General features: G+C 39.7%; 1 protein-coding gene across 2 annotated transcripts in view; it reads right to left on the reverse strand.

Moving 5' to 3' along the window:
• ctnna2 (catenin (cadherin-associated protein), alpha 2) overlaps nt 1-20,469 on the reverse strand; it is a 290,592-nt gene that overhangs the window by 17,312 nt on the left and 252,811 nt on the right. For both annotated transcript variants that reach the window (XM_027283799.1, XM_027283800.1), the window contains 5 exons: nt 18,540-18,632; nt 16,876-17,032; nt 16,134-16,334; nt 6,305-6,456; nt 1,047-1,160 (listed from right to left, as the gene is read on the reverse strand). In XM_027283799.1, coding sequence (XP_027139600.1) covers nt 1,047-1,160; nt 6,305-6,456; nt 16,134-16,334; nt 16,876-17,032; nt 18,540-18,632 — 717 coding nt within the window. The remainder of the gene's footprint in view (nt 1-1,046; nt 1,161-6,304; nt 6,457-16,133; nt 16,335-16,875; nt 17,033-18,539; nt 18,633-20,469) is intronic.

Here is a 20,469-nt window from a genome sequence, read left to right on the forward strand (position 1 = left end):
TCGATTCAGGACACTCGGAGCTTTTGCAGCTACAGTCGGTCTGTCATGTCCAGTGGATTACAGGGGCTAATCTTAGATAATGTTACCAAACACTGACTGGAAATGAATGTGTAACTGGCATTACTGAGTCATTTTGTTGACTATGACTCTCTACTTCCGCCGCTATGATTTAGCATTCATCATTATCCCACCATTGCTATTTGTGGCCACAGTTCTGCTATTCAGCGACACTTACACGGTGTTTTAACTGCCATCAAAAGGAATCGCAATACGCTATAGCACCATGGCTTTATAGCACATGCATTTAGCAACAACAAGCCGCTGTTGTGGTTTTATTTATTCCTCCATTCTTTGTGCGTCACCCCCCCCGCGAGTGTGCAGACTGTGTAGAAACTCAGGCAGTAGAATTCAGGCTTGTGCCACAGGGAGAGGCATTGGGCCAAGTCATACTCCTACCATCCACAATCCATTCAACATGCAACACACCGCTAGAGCCTCAATTTTGCTGGAGGGGAACAAGCGCTGATACCCTCTTAATGTTATTTAAGCCGGGCCCAAGTGAAAAATTGCTAATGTGCAACAAAGCCCAGACCCTTGTGTTTGCAACTGAAGCATTGGCACAGTCCTATACTGTATTTAGTGTTTTCGTCTGGCATCTGAAGGGAATTTGGTAATTACTTCTATGTTTGTGATTGCAATTTTACACCTGCCATCCCCGAACGGTGTTTATTCAAAATGATCCCGCTTGTTAGGATCATTTAAACGGACTTTCACGCTATGTAAGTGGAACTAGTTGGATGAATTGATTCAAGTATGGGAACAGGGGTGGGTGTTGGGGTGGGATGCGATTCAACTTGTACCTCAGCCTACTACAGAAGCACCGACACTTGAAATGAAGAATTTGGGCTTTTTGCCCAGCCTTTGCTTAAACCAAATAGATTTCTTTTGTTTTTAGTTTACCTCTATATTTTTTTTTTATGCCAGGTTCCATAACTGAGACACATTTGAAAAGTTTCAGCACAGTGGGGAAGTGAACATCCACTTACCCGGGCACTCTGTCCAGCAATAAGCTGGTCATCTTCAGTCTGGACACTGGTCCTACTGCGAGTATCATAGTCCTCCTGCTCAAAGTCAGAGTCGTCTTCCAGCTCCTCTGGTGTCTGTGAGAAACAAAAAGACAAAATCGGGCAAACAGTCAGAGAAAAGAGAGAGAGAATGTGAAAAAAAAAAATCATACGACTCCTGAATTGACAGCTGGAAAAGGGCAATTTGCTTTGCCGTTCTGTCCCATTGTGCTGGAATGGAAAGTAACAGACAGCATATCTCCGTGTTGTCGTTTTTTATACAGTGCCTCATCAGGAGCTTCAGCTCAAATCAAACTCAGCATATGACAAGCAGAGATGTTGTAGAATTAAAAGAGTCTTATATCTTGATGCTATTCTCTGTTTAAATGGACATATTTGTAAGCTTCTTCAACAGTACATCAGACATACAACGAAAAAAGGGTGAAATGGTCCAAAAAGATTTGGTGAGTTTATCAGACTTTTTTCTCCACACCTTCTTTCACCACCTAAGGTCTTCTTCTAAAAAGATATCTGACAGGAAAGAAAAAAAACCCAGTGGAAACTGTCAAGGCCTACTAACACAGAAATCATCAACCAAACGATGAAATGAAACATAGAGCATACCCAGTAACAATTGGCCACACAGTATATTGAACATGCATTCAAGTATTTTTCACGGGTAAATATCTGGACCCATTTGGAGCCTGGTTCAGAAAGTGTAGTTACTTTCACATTGCTGTGAAAGAAAAAATATAAATGCCAAAAAAAGGCCTGTCAAGTTTTTTGTGAATTAAAGAGGCTCACTGTAATTATTATGCTGCAGAGCGACGGTGTGGACAGAGCAGTTAAACTTTAGGGATCTCATCAAGAATCTTTACAAGTGAGAGGAGCGAAACAGTTACCACCAAAATCTACTTAATAGTATTAATATCACTTAATTATTCAACCAGAGATATAGACATTAAACATTGACATTTTTAGCTTATTAAAGTTTTTAAACTGACCTGAAGTCAAAGGAGAAGTAGCGTACATCAATGCACTCAGCTCAGCCTTTAGTTGATACAGAATTTAGTTATAAAGATCTAACAACTGTGTTTGTAAATGTTGGCTAATAAATTGCTTCATTAATTTCTCACAACTTTGGAATTATTAACATCGGCTTGCCAAGCTACATCTCAAGGATTAAACAGTATTTTATGGAAGGCCTCCCTGTCAAGGCTGGTGTTATTGCTTTCAAGATGAGTAAAACAAGAAGAGGATTATATTTTAAATAGGAAGCAACATTAAAAAAAAAAGGTCAGACTTTTTGCTTTTATCTGTGTAGATGAATATTTGCGCAGTCCGTCTCTGCATCATAATCTTATGTTCATTTTTTTCTCTTTGAAGATGTATCATGTTTAATCATTGCTTGTAATTCCTTCATGTTGTTATTTTAAAAAGTAATGACAGTCCTTTGATAGTTTTATTCTTTCAGAGAAAAAAAGCAGAATGAAAAATGAACAAAGGAAATATACAGAATTAACCCGACATGCTAAATAATAATGAAATAGCATAGGGAGCACAAATAATCTGTAGTCTCTCATCAAATAAAAAAAAAATTGAATAAAATTGAGTTATATATTTTTTTTGGCATCTGCTGAAAATGAGAGGCTAAATGATTAATAAGCATTTTTATTGCTCTCTGCTGTCTATAAAAGAATTGTCTCACTAATTAAGATTAGTGGGTTAGCCAGCTTACTTCAAAACAAGACCCCATGAAGCTGGATCACTTTTAACGGGGGCTACATCGCCATGGTGACACATGCTGGATGACTTACCTGCTGCAGAGCACGGGATCAGATCAAAGCATGTTATATATGTGTAAAGTCATCGTTCCAACATGATGCTGACATTTAAAAAAAAACACACACAGAGGCCTGCATTCACGGAGCCGTCACAGATATGCCTGTAAAGAGCACTGCGAGTTATTCTATTTATAGACTGTGAGAATGTGGCCTCTCCGTGATGATTAATTATATAAGAGATACAATAAATGTTTTACACAAAAAACCAGTGCTCACACTGGCTATAAAGCAGGACTTCTAACAAACAACAGGTTGCTAGTAGACCATTAGCCTATGGCAATAAAGAATGAAATTTACTGTGTACCCGCACAGGCTAGTCATTTCCTTCTTAGTATTCCCAACAGTTCTTGAGCCGCTGTGGCCTGTTGCAGTCATATTCTATCACTGCTGAACAGACACGACTTTGTGGGGAGAAAATCTTCTCATTGAGACAACGGACGTACATAAAAACAAAAAAAAACAAAAACAAAACAAATGGCCACTTCGCCCTAATTATGGGCAGCGATGACCTTGAAAAAAAAAAAGCATACACATGCATTGAAAATGAGCTCCTAGTAAATCATTTGCAGTGTTGTGGTCGTATATAGCTTCATTAAACATTATTATTAAACCTTTTTTATTTATCCTCAGCAGCAGGGACACCATTACTTTGCTCTTCTTCATTCATAAAAACACAAATTACACCAATCTGTTCTACCGAACAGTTTCTTTCTAGTGTACAGTATGATTTATTTATTTGAATGAACATTTCTTTTGCTTGGTTTTGCTAGTTCAGTGCCTGCATTTCTATTTTTACCACACTGAATTATAATACTTACTTTACTTTACTGACCTAAAATGAAAAATAACAATCTGTCAAATTAAATACAGCGTACTAGACAACCCTGCCTTTATAACATGAAAGCACAAAATCCAGAGCAATAGAGCCAGATGTTCAATACTGACTGGTTTGATAGATCATTATATTTGATTGACAGATAGAAGTAACTGCACCTAAATAATCCCTGTTGTTCTGCCAACTGCTGGTGACGACATACATGTTCAGCAGTGAACCAAAGAGGCTGGTGCGGTTATGTTTTTCCTGCATCTAAAGCCAGATGACACAAAGACCGTCTGACTGAGGCCTCGTTAAGACAAGACATTAGCACTGCGTGAAAAGAATGAGTCCCATCATTCAGTTCAATGGGTCCATTGGGTTCGCACAGTGCGGGCACTGACAGGAAGGGCTCAGGTACAAAAAACAACAACACAATATTGTTTGGTAGATTGCTTTGTTATGTGTAATTGCCGTTATTATCATCTAATTGTATCCACTGCGCAGCATTATAGCATCTGATTAAACTCAAGGATCTATTATTAAAATCAACTTTCTCGGATTGTATTTCACAGTCTCATCAGGACCCCGAAACAACATGCCCCCATCGGTGCAGCCCCTTCAATTCTCTTTAATGCAGTGCTGCTTTAGCTGTGAACTTTGAAAGTTGAACTCCCTGCGTGACACAGGCCGTAGGTCAGCTTGTTGAGAAAGGGAGAGAGAGTAAACACTGGTTATATATTACAGATGCAGCTCTCTGGCCGCTGTTCAATTTCATACATGTTTCATTCCATGCTACTCCATCGCTATGTGTACGTGGGTACATAAAGGCCAGGAGAAAAACTATGTTTTCGAGAACTTTCATTGTAACTTTTAGACTTTTCTCGAGACCTGCCTCACTTCTTAAACACTGTGGAGAATTGGTTTCTTAATCCAACGGCTGCTCATAAGATCTGTGCTTTAAAAATATTCTAAAGGAGCCATTACTCGGCTTAAGTGGGAGAAAAATAACACGGACCCATAAAAAAAAAATATTACATGTGGCACCAACATTTGCTATCTATATGATGGAGTTTGACAACAGAGGAAGCAAAGATCTTCCAAGTTGTTTCCTCAGAAAGTAATTGAACTTGGATGGGATTATGAAGCCAGCTGGTCCCGGGCAGTTCAAAGCTGCCTGTTTTACATTATTTACCAACATCAAATTATTTTCCATAATTAGATTTTTTCCAGAGCTGCACTGGGAAACCTTCCAGCCTGCATAAAGTTGAATAAATGAATTACATGGTGAAGAGCAAAGGGCCAGTTGGGGTGAAAAATGCAGATACTGTAACATCAGTAGTGGGTATGAGAGGCAGTGGAGCTGCTGGTATTATGTTGTTATTCAGCGTTTTTATCATGACATGTTGTAAAACGTCCTGTTAGCTTTAGAAAGCGAATCATGTGACAGGTGGGACATCTCAAATGGGAATTCTATTGAATTTTAGATTTCAATTATGTTTTGTTTTTTCAACCTCAGGGCAGGTATATTTTTGTTGGGGAATTTCCACTTTCATCTGCTCTGACAATAATGTTCCACAGACGCGCAGCTAAAATGAAAAGCAACCTTTGTTGTACATGGTACAATGACAATAAAGGTGCTGTAGTCCATCTATTCTAAGCATAAAACTGGTCTCATGAGGGTGAAGTTCACAAGGGTATGAATCCAGTGCCTCAGGAGAATTTTATGAATGAATGCTTTTTTCTAAGGGAGATACTTTCAAATTATGAATTAGAGGGTAAAAAGGACCACATCCTACACCATATAGGCTTATTAAAGGGCCAGTGTGTAGGATTTAGAGCAGGGGTCTCCAATCTGTTCCACAAAGAGCCGGTGTGTCAGTCTGCAGGTTTTCCTTCCAACCAAAACAGCAGCACACCAGACTTGACTCATTTAAAATCAACTGATCTCAGTCTTCAGAGAGTTGATTGGTCAAACTGTGTGCTCTTGGTTGGTTGGAACAAAAACCTGCAGCCACACACCGGCCCCTTGTGGAACAGTTTGGAGACCCCTGATTTAGAGGCACCCGGCGGTGTGGTTGCTGATTGCAACCCCTTCACTTCACCCTATCTTTTCAAATTTGACGGCTGCAACATGTGTTTAGCTCTTCTGTTCTGTGCTGCTGTAGGTACATGGTAGTTCAACATGGCAGACACCATTGAAGAAGATGTCTGGCGCCTGTAGACACCTACATATTCCTATTTTCAGGTGATTATACACCAATGAAAGCATAGCATATGCATATTATATTCCATTTCTTCTATGCTCTACAAATAGAGTGCCCTAAATCTTTCACACAAGACTCATTGGCAAACTATTCGGCAACACTAGACGCATATTCAGATGTCTACATTACAAAGTGCTGTGTCAAAGATCTTAAATAAGTTGAAGAATCCAGAAATAAATGAGTGCTCTTGGTCTTGTTCAGCATTTCCAAACCCATTCATTTCTGTTGAAGCCTTTCCGAACATTTAAACCATTTCAGAGTATCTCAGTGAGTGTTTTTCCTTTCTTGCTCTTTTAAAGGAAATAATCGACGTACCCTTATCATGAGGACAGCTTTCCTGATGTCACGGACGCCATCGTAGACCAAACGGGACGCGTCGATGAACTCATTCTCCTCAAAGGCCTGTGGCGGGTTTGTACTCAGTGCCTCGATAGCTACCTCCACTTGTTCAGCAAAACGGGGCATGACTGCAGAGAGAAATGGGAACGGGAGGTAGAGAGAGAGAGAGAACAAAAGAAAGATATGAGAGTCAGGAGCTGCACTTTTAATAGTAAAAAGCAGGTTATTAGTGTTTCATTTCTGTAGTTGAGGACATGAGCACAACCTTTTCATCTCAGAGTTTATAACAGCGGGGTCTCCCCCTGCTTCCGTTTTTTTGCACGCCAGCAAACAGCCTAAGCCTCTGTGCAAGCGACAACCTGCCGTTCGCGCATTGCACGCCAATTAGCTATTTCACCTTGGCTTACGCAACAGGAAGATTGGCCTGTCTGTCACAGATGTGTTCGCAGGTGTTTGACATGTGAAAGTGTATGTGTGTGTGTGTACGTGGGCGTGTGTGCATGCATGTGAGTAACCTATGATAAGATGACTGTGTGCGCTTCAGTGTGCTACAGTACAAGGACGCTAACTTGCAAGCTCAGCCTGTCAAATCACAATGCCGATGAAGGGAAACAAATTCATCAAAAGTCTTTTGAGCCGAACAAAAGCCTGGCAACAAAAGAAATGTCCCGATTGACCATAAAAATGGTTGGTTTTATTGTCAGTATCAATTGGCCAGGCCCGATGGAAGAGCTTTATGCTCTTTGTGTGTGTTGAAATGAATTGTGCTGAATGTGAATAGAAATTATTCAATATTCAAGAATACGGACAGAATGTTTGAATATTTAGCAGGTTACCTTTCGACGTAATCTCCTGTAAAACGTCAAAATAATTGAAAGCCGAGTTTAATAATGTGTTTTCACTGCAATGTGGCAAATTATCATAACAAAAGCAACGGTTTACCTGGGCAGACAGTCGCCCGGCAGAAAAGGTCGGTCTTCATATATTGTATTATCTGTAAGGTGCTTTTTTAAAACACCACAAATGCATTTAACCCCGCCATTACTCATGTCCACGACTACGTACGATTTTTCTGTGATGCAGGGGAAAGACTTTGCTTTATTGACACGTTATAAAAGGAAGTCAGCTGCTTTTGAATCAGCGACAAATATGCATTCATAAACAGTGGCTGTTTGGAGACAAGACACTTGACTGATTTAAGACAACACCTTTTGTTGGGAGACTGAGGAAGCACTGAGAAAAAAGAAAGACAGGGAAAAGACAAATAGCTTGGCTGGTGAGCCTCTACCAGAAAGCCAACTGTGAGATTTTATTATTATTCTCCACACTTCCTCCTTTCTTACATGCGGAGTGAACTAAATCAATTAGCCAGCTTGCACTAAAGGTGTATCTGCAGTATACTTATTTGTCTGATATAAAACATGAGCTATAGTTCACCAAACATAAAAGGCACTACAAAAAGTCTCTCCCTTTTTCTTTTCATTTTTAATTCAGTTTAATCCACTTACTGGAGAAGCGTAAAATAGGCTTTTGGGAATTGCTGGGAAGGCGTTTTAAATAGAAATATTTAAATGTTCTCCAAGCTCTTAATGAGCAAAGTTGCTGATGGTAAGGAGCAATTTCACTCATTCCAGTTGAAAAATGATGAAGGGAATTAAATGTGACCATGTAGGAATGGATTTTTTTCACCCCCCAGGCTTAACCATAGTTTAAGGGAGAAGTTTGCGGAAGTAACAATGGATGCGCATGTAACCCTTTCACCATAGGTACGTGTTTCAATAACTCTCATGCAAATCAACATCAATTGAATGAGAGTCATGCTGGCAGTGATAATCCACAAAATAACTGATGTGAATCAGGTTGTTGCTCCTGAAAACTGTGAGGTGTGACAGGCTCCAAACAGCACAACCTATTATATTACGTCATATATACATCTAGTATCTATATATATACACATGTATATATAAGATAAGACATTTACCTGTCACAGTAGCTTGCATATATTATACAGTACTGCTATAATATACTGTATTTGTCATTAGATTGTATGGTCTTGAACTGCATAGTGTGTATATAATACATACTATATATATATATAAAACATTATATACTTTAATCAATAGTTTTTATATTGATAAAGGATACCATGCCACTCTTAGCGATGACCACATAAAGAATAAAGAGGCATGTGGAGCTTTTGGGTGGACAGGGGCTTGTCAAAGTTAGATTTACACTTCATGTTAACTAAAACTGAATAACTGATACTAAAATCTGTATTTGTGTTCACACTCTTTAAAAATAGAAGGTTATTACTCAAACCTCAGTGACCTATGCTCTGAATCAGTTTCATCAGGTCATATATATACCGAGCTCATCGTCGCAGTCAGAGCATCACTGTTTTATGAATGAAACAACGACTTTGATTTTTATTGAAGGACGTGATAGGTTAGGCCAGAATGTGTCGTTTGTGGGGAGAAGCTAGTTAATGAAGCATGAAGGGAAACAAATGAAGAAGTCACACCAGCCATTCCCTCAGTGGTCAGAAGTATATAGGCCCAAGGTTGCCATTCATTTATGAAAGGCACAGAAGAAGAAACAAACAAACAAACAAACAAGATTATTGGTTGTTATTGCTACTATAAAGCCAAATGAACACATACTGAATGGTATGTGGATATGGAACCAACTGAGAACCCTTTGAGTTAATCGGTTTGAGGGACTATGTGCAGGGGATGATTAATTACTTATTACGCTGATAATGAATCATTATTATTGTTTTGGTAAGGATGTTGGTGTACCTAGAGGCTGAAGAAGTTTATACAAAAAATGGTAAAGGTTTCAATAATAAAAACAAATAAATAATTGTTATTGGAGGAGGCACTCAGCTTTTCTTAGATAAAAGTAGAACAAAGATATCTCTGTCATCTCATTTTCTTATCTCTCAGTCTGTCTCTGTGTGCTGGAGCATGTGAACCCCGCGGGGATCAATGAAGTCATGTCTTATCTTAGAAACTATGCACGAGACATCTATCGTAGCATTTTGCAGAAAATGTTTCACTCAGTGGAAGCAAAACAGTTTCAGATATTACACCACATAATGTACACATAACACTGACAACAAAGTGATATCATAATATCAGACTACTATCAGAGCTACCAATGAAGGAGTCTGAGAAAACATTGAACATTATGAGATTAAACTTTTTAGTGCTGCGGCTCTTACTCTGTTTACCGCTCTGTTCATCTACACTCTCACCTTGGTTAAATCGGCTCACCTACCTCTTCTCATACTGCACTGCTACTCTCAAAGCAATTTCCTCATCAGCACTCTCTCCTACTGTAACTCCCACCTCTATTTACGCACTGATTAAGAGACCTTACCTCCTCTCCTTGCAAGCTATGAGGCTGCCATCTGCTTCCCATTCTGGCCAAAAAACGCTTTTCCCATCATTACAACAATGGATACAAATTTAAAGAGTGACTCATCTGGTTCAGAAACTCCGTTCCGTACCATCTTCGGTATTAAAGGAGCACTGATTCACTGTCCAATTTCCCCTTAAGTACAAATTGCTTTCTTGCTTCTCTATATCTAATAAGATAGTCTGATTAAAGATTTTAAAATAAAGACTTAGGGTAAGTTGCTTCAGGTCGGGCTAGCCCTCAAGTATTGTCCTGAGAGCTATTATTCTAAAAGCAGACAGTGTGAAGTGTCTTTACTTCTATTCCTCAGTCTCTGCTGCACTTCTTTTTAGTGCACTTGATCCACTGATTTACAGGCATGACATGTGGGTGGCAGTGTGAGCATGTATGTTATTACTCACCGCAAAACCCTGGCTAAATCCCATTTACTGTGGCCCGGTGTAATAACAAGGAGCAACGCCACCCTGCCTCGCTAAATGGCACACTGACTTAGGCCATATATCAGTTTTTTAATCTACCCTCTCCAGGCACCACATTAATGATCGACTTTAAAATTTGTCCCCCCTTTTTTTTTTTTGAGAAGATTAGTTTAAACACAGGGAGTTAGTGGGCAGAAAAGTGTCTCGGGGAAGAAAGAGAGAGAGAGGGGGGAAAATAGAGAGAGAGAGAGAGAGAGAGAGAGAGAGAGAGAGAGAGAGAAGCCATAACCACTTTCCCATTAGGCTATTGATTTTTTACCCCTCTCAAGGACACGCTTCAATCCTGGGCCCATGTGTGGACTGTCTGTCAGGAATCTATGGCTCAGCTTTACACAGAAGAGTTGTGTGCTTTGGCTGCCTGTATTTGGCCCGACCGTAAATCTGACCGCGCTCAATATGAGAACGAGGGATGGGCAAATTGAGACAAGGTCAAAGGGCAGGTGGTTGCGATAAGCGTCTTGAGTTGATGTGGCAGCTGTCAGAAAGACAGGCAAGTGGTCGCGATTGGCATGAGTAGCCGCGGGCATAAACACAGGGGGCAATCAAATAAACAGCCAAGTCAAACACACACACACACACACACACACACACAGGCAAACATACCGAGTATGACTGTTTTACACATGCACACCACTGAGACAAGGAAAAAGGGGGACCACATCAATAAATTCCACTAAAATCCTAGCTCAGATCGCTTAGTGAAATCCTGGGTGACAGCTATTGATTTTTAGGTAGAGTCTAGTTAATTGGACTCAGTACCCTCTAAAAAGTGTGTGGTCCTATATCCTTTTCCTTTGTTCAGCTACACTTAATCATCTTTCCCCCAGCTATAGATTTCTCCTTGACTGTGTTCAAATCCATAGACATCAGGCCTGTGAGGACTGAGGGGGAGAGGGAGGCAAAAGTTCACAAGGATCAATAAGAGCTTTATGGTCCAGATCAGATGTGCATGGTAGCCCCTAAAAAAACCCCAACTACTACCACTAAGAGGGAAACAGGAAAGGGAAACACAACAGCTCTTCATCAGAGAGAAATATGGAGCCAATGAAACGCTGGTCTAACACAGTTGCCGGTTCTCTGCCTTAATATCTCAATTAGCACCCGCTATTGAGAGAACACGAGGCCTCGTTAAAATTTGAGATAGGAGTTCCCGCTTAAGGCTGTGCAGCCGGCGTGACCTGCCTATTTGCTGCATCTGAATAGATTTAGTCCTTACTTTATCAGGTGAAGTCAGGCAGGACGATGGTCATTTTATCTTGTCATCTTGTCAATTTTATGCCAGGTTTCATGCTTAAGTAGGTTACAGGCGTGTTGTTGAGGCTGCAGCTGGATTTACAAGTTCCAGAAGATGGAGCGACTACATTTGAGTTTTACTTGGACATGGATCTGGCTTGTAACTAAATCTCAAACTTACTCACATGGGCGTACTGCAGAATTTTCTGTAAATGTCAAAGTTGCAGAGGCGACAACCAGACTTTTTTTGGGTTTTGATTAAAATAAGTACTTTGTGAAAGGCAGGGAAAGGACATCATCACGGATGCAACAATACTAAAACTTCTACTACACTAATACTGGTTAAGATCACAATAGTGCTAATGGTTTAAAAAGGGCAGTGTTAAATTCAGATGTTCTGTTGACACATCCATCCGCATGGTCTTCTACAACAACGTCAACCATTGCTCCTGTCACCAATGCTATGGATGCTGGAGGGCTTTGAGACTCGAACACTTGCTGAAATGACTGACTGTTTGGGGGGATATTCTCCAACGAACAGATGTATCAATTATTTAACTAACATTAGAGGTTGTGGTTGAAATATTCAACACTGAAAAGACAAGTCAACCCACACTGGTAATTTTCTTGTGCTGCTTTCCTTTGGCCTGCCATCCTACCATACTTGTTCTTTTTCTTTGGACATGTGAAATTTGGCACTGATGCTGGGAACAGTGTGAACTCTGCCCAGAATTCAGTAGAAAGCTGCCCCAGATAACAAAAGTCTTACATTTTGCAGGTTTGAGTATAAAATATAAAACGTCAAGTACACACATAGAAACGGAAGCTATATGAAAGAAAACACTGCAGCTGTTACACTCACTTCCTGCAGGTGGCATATAGATTAAACATGCTGTTACTTTTCTATAGATGGCACACAAAAACACCCGTAAAGACAGGACTGAACCTGCGAGTTCATAGCTGTGGTATTATGAGACCAGAATATTGTAGCACAACATGCATTAATGTAGCCAACAGTGTTATTTGTACTGGTTCCAGTATGTAAGAAGTACACCACAGTATCTTAATGTGTAGGTGGTTGATAATCTATATAGAATGTTGTTGGCGAAGTTTCAGGTTCAACAATGAACTGTGTTATTGCAAAGTAAGTTCCTCATGTAATACAGCCATAACATGTACATTTTAGTGGTGTAAAACCAGAGTCTGAAGCGATACTATCTTAAAATTGCCTCTGTTTATGTGTATGGTTGGATTCTGTCAGCTATCAAGTATCCATTGTCTAATTATTGAATATTTAATCTAATTTCCTTTTTGTGTAGATGACTCAGGTAGTGCGCTTCTCGTTTTAAGATATTAGATTAACCTTATAATATTAACTCTTACAAAAAGAAAACATATACGATAAAGACAAATCAGTGGGCAATCAATATGATCCCGCAACATCAACAGTTTTCCATACATTGTTGTCAGTAATGCTGACATAATGCTTCTGAGGTCCTGCTGACTCGAGTAAAAAATCTCCATACTCCATGGAGGATTAATAGAACAGCAGCGCAATTATATAGTCTTCATGTGTGACAAGGTTATGGTCATACAAAATTGACCTTAAGTGTCCACAGGACTTCACCTATTAATTACTCCAATCAACTAAACTGAATTATGCAATCACCGAACAGAATGTGCTTAAGATACCATATAACTAGTAGTGTATGTAGTCCATTATGGTGGAGTTGAGCATCAGAAGAGTCGCTCAGACAGATGGCACCATGAACACACACGTCTCACCTAATGTTGCTTGCGACTTATCAGCTAGCAGGGAGGAGAGCTGCGTCTCTCAATTATCCTGGCAGATGAAAGTAACGAGCGAAACAATACATATAACGGCCCGCTAAATAGGCTCTAATGGGAGAGATAGAAACCAGGGAAGGTATGGATGGAAAAAAAAATAGAATGGGGGCTGCTGTAAAAGTAGCATCGTGGCCTGATTTGATTCCCGTGGACAAGTAATAGCTGAATTACTTCCTTTCTTTCATCCTGTGTTTTTTGTGTGTCAATCTTTCATCTTTCATAATGGTGCACTTTTTAAAGGCATGTTCGTACCGACTTTTAAGGGATTTGAAGAGCTATTTCATGGAACAAGAAATGTTTTTCTGGGAATTTTACTTCTTAGATAGACTCTTAACTAACATAGCTCCAGAAGATGGAGCGACTACATTTGAGTTTTACTTAACCATGGCTTTTAATGAAATCTCAAACTTACTTACATGGGCGTGCTGCACAATTTTCTGTAAATGTCAAAAGTTGCTGAGGTGACGGACACATCTTTTCTACTGAGACTTTTTTTTTCCATTATCGTTCATTATATACCAGGTACTGTACTCACTGCTTCCAGGAAGTGGCCACAGCCTCACATTGTGACACTGACAAAAGCTCTCACCTTCTCTGGCCTACTCAGCTTCTATATATTAAATGCCAGTGATAAAGGTGGAAGCTTTGTAACCTTAAATAGTGGTACAAAGCCACTGTTGGACAAATTACAGCTTTAAGCAGTGTGTCTGGTGAAATCTCTCAGCACGACAAACATGTATATGACTCAACATACTCACAATGGCAGAAACGTCTCTGATGCATTCAAATCTAATCCCATTTCTCCCTGGTAATCCTACATTGAGGACAACAACAACATGTCATTTATTTATCTACCTAGTTTATGGTTTTACTGGTTTAATTTCAGCTCAGAGCGGGGAAAGTAGCTTTTTTAATGCCAGATTGCTTGTCAGTCATATGTTAACCGAGGAGGCAATTTTGCTTTGTGTGTTTGATTAATTTGGCATGCATTTAATACACCAGTCATAATTCTGTTTTAATGAAAACTCATCTCCTTGCTGATGGTGTTCTTCAGCGCTGTTTTGGTGAACAGGATTAACAGGCGAACCGGCGTTCAAGCCGATCTACTTTCTTATTAAATAATAATGTATGGTGGATCTGATTTATGCCTGTGTGAAGAGCGGTCCGTGTGGATTTTTAAAAAGAAACTTGAAAGGGTTAAACTTGAGAGAGGAATCTGGTGTGGTGGTGGAATGAGAACATTTAATGGGGCGAGATGCAGACCTTCTCACTTTCCCTTTCATTCAAATGAACACTGGAAAACTACTCAGAACAGCCTGTCCTCGGCCAGAGTGGAGAAAGATGGCTTTGAAATAACGAGGGTCATAACATCATCAAACAAATGCTTAACACTAAAAATTCCTGATAAACACAAATTCCCTGTGATCCACTAACACGACTCACTACGTGCAGAACCTGTCAACATCACTGCTACTTGGAAGGTGACTACATGTAGTATTCATAATGCTGAATAGGTAGACTTTGTAGATGATATACAGCAGTATAAAAATAATACAATTCAATACATAGTTTAGTCAACATAGTTATTACTGTACATGATTTTATTAGTTATTTCATGAAGCATTTTAAATCCTCTACAGTTTATATTTATGCTTTTTTATTAAGTGTGCATTGCAGCAGATCTTAGCTTCTTACTGCCACCTTTAGATCAGCAGATTTAGTGTGACACCATTGACAGGACACGAGATAAACAAAACAGGGACTAACTCGTAGAAAAACAGCTCCGTAGCGTTACTAGAGGTCTAAAACTCCACAGGGAACCTATAATGTGGCATACACCTTAATATTTTGGAAGGATAATGGAGCATAAATACCTTTTCTCCCTCTCAGTAATGGCACATCCTATTATCGTGCCCAGAACTCTTGTGGCCTGCTATTCCTTATAGCTGTAAACCTGGAAAACTGCAAAGCTATATATGTCCAGAGGTATATACTGAGCCAACATAACGCTCAAACTTCCCAGCAATAAACAGCACTCTAAAAGTTCACACTCTTTATTCCTCACTGCATCCTTGCGCCTCGTACACTGTGAAAAATATTCAATCAAATTTGAGAGGAGCCAATCTTCACTTTAGAGCTGCGTTACAAATCACATACTTTTTCATATTACTTCAAATTTCAAGCTTTGGACTTCGATGGATGTATGAGCAAAAGTTCAAGGTGCCATGTTATGACGAAGCAGTATCTAACAATTGCATGCACGCTGCATGCAACAGTAGGTACTTTGTAAGGGCAGCTGCAGTTCATACTAAAAAGTGTAAAGAAAAAAAAAAGTATGCGATTTGGAACGCAGCTTAAGTGTGACAGAGTCATGTATTGGACCTGAGTCTGGTCTGCCACAGAGATAAACTCAGGTCTCCTGTAATGTGCCGTGACACAGAAGACCCGTAGTGTCGGAGAAAAAAATAAAAAATAAAAAAATAACAGATGAATACTGAATGAGAGGCAGAGGAGTGAACAGGTGGCGTTCAGGGTTTGTGTTCGAGCCAAGACACTGATCCAAACTGTGGGACACTGGGCATCCAGGCAATTAAGGCGTGTCTATAAGTCACTGACCAGATTGGGAAGGTAATGCAAAGTGCTTGAGCGCGTGTATGTGTGTGTGTGTGCTGCACTACTCCTCATTAAAGTAGCTTAACTTGCCAAAAAAGAAACCTGCAAAAATGTTTGATGCACGCAGCGCAAAGGTGAAGGATACTGTATTAATCTTCACATTAAAACTGCGACTTCTTGTGCCACACCAGCTGTGTGGAAAGTGCACTAACCGGTCTCAGACAGGAGCTTGATGGACTCCAGCACACGCTCAGTGTAGACCCCAGGTTCGTAGTTTTCCATCTCGGCGTTAATGATGTGGACCACTCGAGCAGCGCGGCCCCTGATAGCTCCGGCAGTTCGGTCCAGAGTGTCCACGTCGCCCTCTTGCAGAGCAATTACGCATTTGTTGACGTCCTCGAGGATGTGGTTCTCTTTGGAGAGGCAAAAGACAGTAAAAGTGAGTGAAGGGACCCAAAGCTATGTTTGTATTTTTCACAAAAGAATCTATTCTCTTTGTAAACTGAATGTTTTTAATATGTCGCGCTGATGAATAATCACTTTAACTACTTATAGATTACATTTATACTGACATACTTTGGTTTACATGTGTTAGATATAATTCAATCCCAAGAATATGACAAATGAATAGGAGAAAAACAAAATAAAACAAAACAGACAAAGTCAAACAAACCTCAATTCATGTAACACAAATATCCATTTGTTTTCAGTTTGTTTTGATGTCTGACTTTGTGTTTTCATCCATTTGCTCTATTTCGCTTTTCTCTTATTTGTTATCATCATGGTGTTTGTTATTGTCATTTTTTTCATTTTATTTTCTTTTTTTTTTTACATCAAACCTCTACAGAAAAAAAGTTCTTTGAATGAACAGTCAGAAAATAAAACTTTAAGCGCCAGTAGGTGGAAATCAGGAACATGTGGATATTCCATCCAGAGATCTGCGCTGAATCATACCTGAAACGGACAGGAAGTCATCCACGGAGGTGATGTCATCCACGGCCTCGGTCAGGATGCGCACCTGCTTCTCCCACTGATCCTTGAAAACGTCCATGTTGTCCTGGGCCACCTTGCTTTGGGGGCGGGCAGCCAGAGTGAGAGCAGCGTTGATAACCTGTCATGGAAGAACGGTCGAGAGTAGTACACAAGGTATGTAAATAATGACACATACTGTATTATGTGTTATGTCTTCCTCTCATTCCCTGCCATTCTTTCCTATTGAAACTTTAAAACAGGTAAAATAGATATACAGTTTCATAAAAAAAGCTACATTATTTCATCAAACAGCTGGCATCTGCAGTCTTTGGGAAATGTTACTCAAATAGGGGTAAAAAGTCCAGATGTTGGGGAATATTTCCAGCTTTCACTTTGATGCTTCAGAGAGTATTTATGACTTAATCTACACTGTCCATATGCATCTTAATAAAGAAATAAGTGTATGTCACTCACGGCAATGGTGTGGTGCTCACTGATATGTTTTTAATAGATCTGAGATATAAATAGATGAATATTGTAGAAGCTCCACAGACAGTAGAATTGCTGGTTTTATTTGTTTACAGAGACGTATAGACTATATAGAATATAATAAGACTTTAAACACATGCCAGTAACCTCACAAAGATGTACCATGTTTTATAGCTACAAGAGAGCAAGGTTATCTTTTCATGAATGTATCTTGACTTCAAGAGTACAATCTGTGTAAGATGGAACATTTGGCTTCAATCCAAAAAAGATCAACACATCACACGATTTTAAATTCATGAATAGAAAAATAGGCAAATTCTGCACTCTTTTTTTTTTTTTTTTTTAGATTATCCTGCTGAGACTCTTCACATCAATAGACTTGTACTTGAGAAGAGGCAGTATTAATCATATCTCTATGACAGCTGGCGTGTGTACTTTAACCAGAATTAGAATTGACTTTCTCAGCCTGTTCTTTATCACATCTTGTTTTTTTGTTTAGTTATATTAGACTTGAATTGAATCTAGCATACTGTAGAAATAAATCTGGACAGTGTTGCTGAGGTCTTGTCTTCGTCTTTCTGTGTGTGTGTATGTGTGACGATACAGGACTACAGTTAACTCTACCCAGAACAGATGGAAATATTTCTCTTTGTTCCTTCTTCTCAGTCACAAAGTCTGTGTCTATTATGTTTTTTTTTTTTTAAATCTGTCTGTGTTGAGCATTGCCAAGAGGTATCAGGAGACAGTTCCTCCCCAAGTCTTCTGTGTAAGTGGGTCTCAGCAGGTGTGCATAGCGGGCCCTGCGCATTAGATCCTGAATCTTAAATTCAGCTTCCCTTCTCCATTACTGTGTTGAGTCCCGTGTGAATAAGGCCTACCACTAACCTTGGAAACAATGGATCGATTTTAACCTCCTCCTTTGCTTGCATCCTCTGAAACAGTACTACAAGGTCCACCTACACATTATTCATAGCTCTTCCTCCCATTCTGCCAACCGTGAGTCTTTCATTTCTAGCTATTCCAATTTCTGAAAACACTCTAAAGATACACTCTTTGAGGGGGAATTTAGAAGAGCTTATAATCACCAAAACATTTTTACTAGTGCTTGTTTGAAGAGTCCCATTTTATGGCATGAAAGTGCTTTTTCAGGTCCTCACCTGTGGACATAAGCTGTCAATTTGGGTGGCAGCCATTCGAACCAACTTCACACCCTCTTCGTTGTTGGAGATGGAGCAAGCCAGGTTGGCCACCTGAAATGAACAGACCAAAAAAGGACACGGTGAGCTGAATGCTTTTTACATCAAGATCGTGAGCACAGAAAACGTTTTCCCATTCCCACAATGGCAGAAAAGGTTCAACTTTCACATGGCCGGGTGTACTTTGGAAAGGTTCCTCCTGTCCAGACCGGCACTGAAAAACAGTTTACATCCTTTCCAAAAAATGCATTCTAAACTTTACTTGAAACTAAAAAAGGGTAAGTGTTTTTTCAAAGTTTAGTTTAGTTTAAAATGTCCCCTTTGTGTCGAGGATTACTATCCCTTCTCTAAATCTCAGCACGGAAACATTGTCTAAGAAAACCTAAAGATGAAAGTTCATAGACTAAAAAAGACGTGCAGCGTTGGTAGATGATCGCTTGATTTATCTAAGTTTGGCAGCTGAAGGCTCATATTAGCTTCAGCTTAACGTTAGAATGAATGTTTGCATGAGGACTGTGGATTCAGTTCCTCATTACTTACATTAGAATCACATTAAGATATGATCTCTTCACAGCCAGTATGAAGACAAGGAACAACTACAGGGACAAAAACTATGTTTGCTTTAGGACGGACATGTAATATTATTAACCTATCCTTTAAGGCAGGGCTGTCAAATGCAATTTACTTCATGGGCCACATACAGCCCAATTTGACTTCAAGCGAGCTTGACCAATAAAACCGTCACATAATAACCTCTAAATAACAAATCTCCCTTAAGTTGCCCCTTAAAGAAGTATAAATACTTTCTGGAAACCTGCAAAATAAACAGACCATACATAAAACAGAAGACATCCTGAGATGTCTTGGAGTTGTACTCCTTCTTTCGCAAACACTGATTACAATTTCTGAAGATAGCCAGCATCAGATCAGATAACGCAGGCGGCAAATTGCATGTTTGCTCTGGACAGTTGGCGGTATTAAATCTGTAGACGAGCAGTGGATGACAGATGTTGTTTTGGTCCAACAGATAATGCGCGGAAACTAATTTTTACAGACCCCTGATGGTACAGACCTCAAAATGATTGCATTAGCATTACTACAGAGGGCATGCATGTCAAGGATTTCGTGACTTCGCAGGGTGACATAGCACAGGCTGGAATATAGCGCTCAATCGCCGCGAGGTAATTGGATTAATTCAGATCCAAAATGGCCAGGTTCACACAATATGTGTACACAGAAAGACTCACTCATTAGGTTGACATTTCCAGCATGAAAGTGATGCATGACTAGCATGCCGACATCATTATGGGGATTGGTGGTGCAAAGAGGTGCTTTATGGTATAATTAAGATTCCAGATGTTTTTTTTAATGTATGAAACAACCTGCACTTTGATTAATGCCTGTCTTTCTATCAAAGTACGCTGTCTTGATAACATGTTTCCATCCTGATGACTTCATAGCTTATCCCAGGTTGATTTCTGAATTGTACATCGAGGTAATTCTGGTACACAGCTGCACTAATATCTTCGATTAATCTGCCAACAGCTCTTAAAAAAAAACTAATTACATTTGATGGATGGCACTTGGATTTTGCGATTTCATATCTGGATGCAGTATATCATTAAGACTGTTTGCTCAAAGGCTACGCAACGTTTCAAACCACCACAACCACATCTCCGACTGCTTCGTTCTGGCAGAACCACGCACGTCTGCTGTATTCCCACGTGAAGTCATCACGTTTCTCCACAGTATCACTGTACTTCACAGTTAATTTTCATAACTCCAACCTCTATATAATCCAATACCATCCTTCAAGTAAATCAGATTTCAGCATGAGTCCAGGCTTTGAAACTGAGCTAAACAGACACATGCCTGTTGCCAGCAAAAGGTG

Source organism: Larimichthys crocea, chromosome X (assembly GCF_000972845.2).
Source record: "Larimichthys crocea isolate SSNF chromosome X, L_crocea_2.0, whole genome shotgun sequence".
NCBI lineage: Eukaryota > Metazoa > Chordata > Actinopteri > Sciaenidae > Larimichthys > Larimichthys crocea.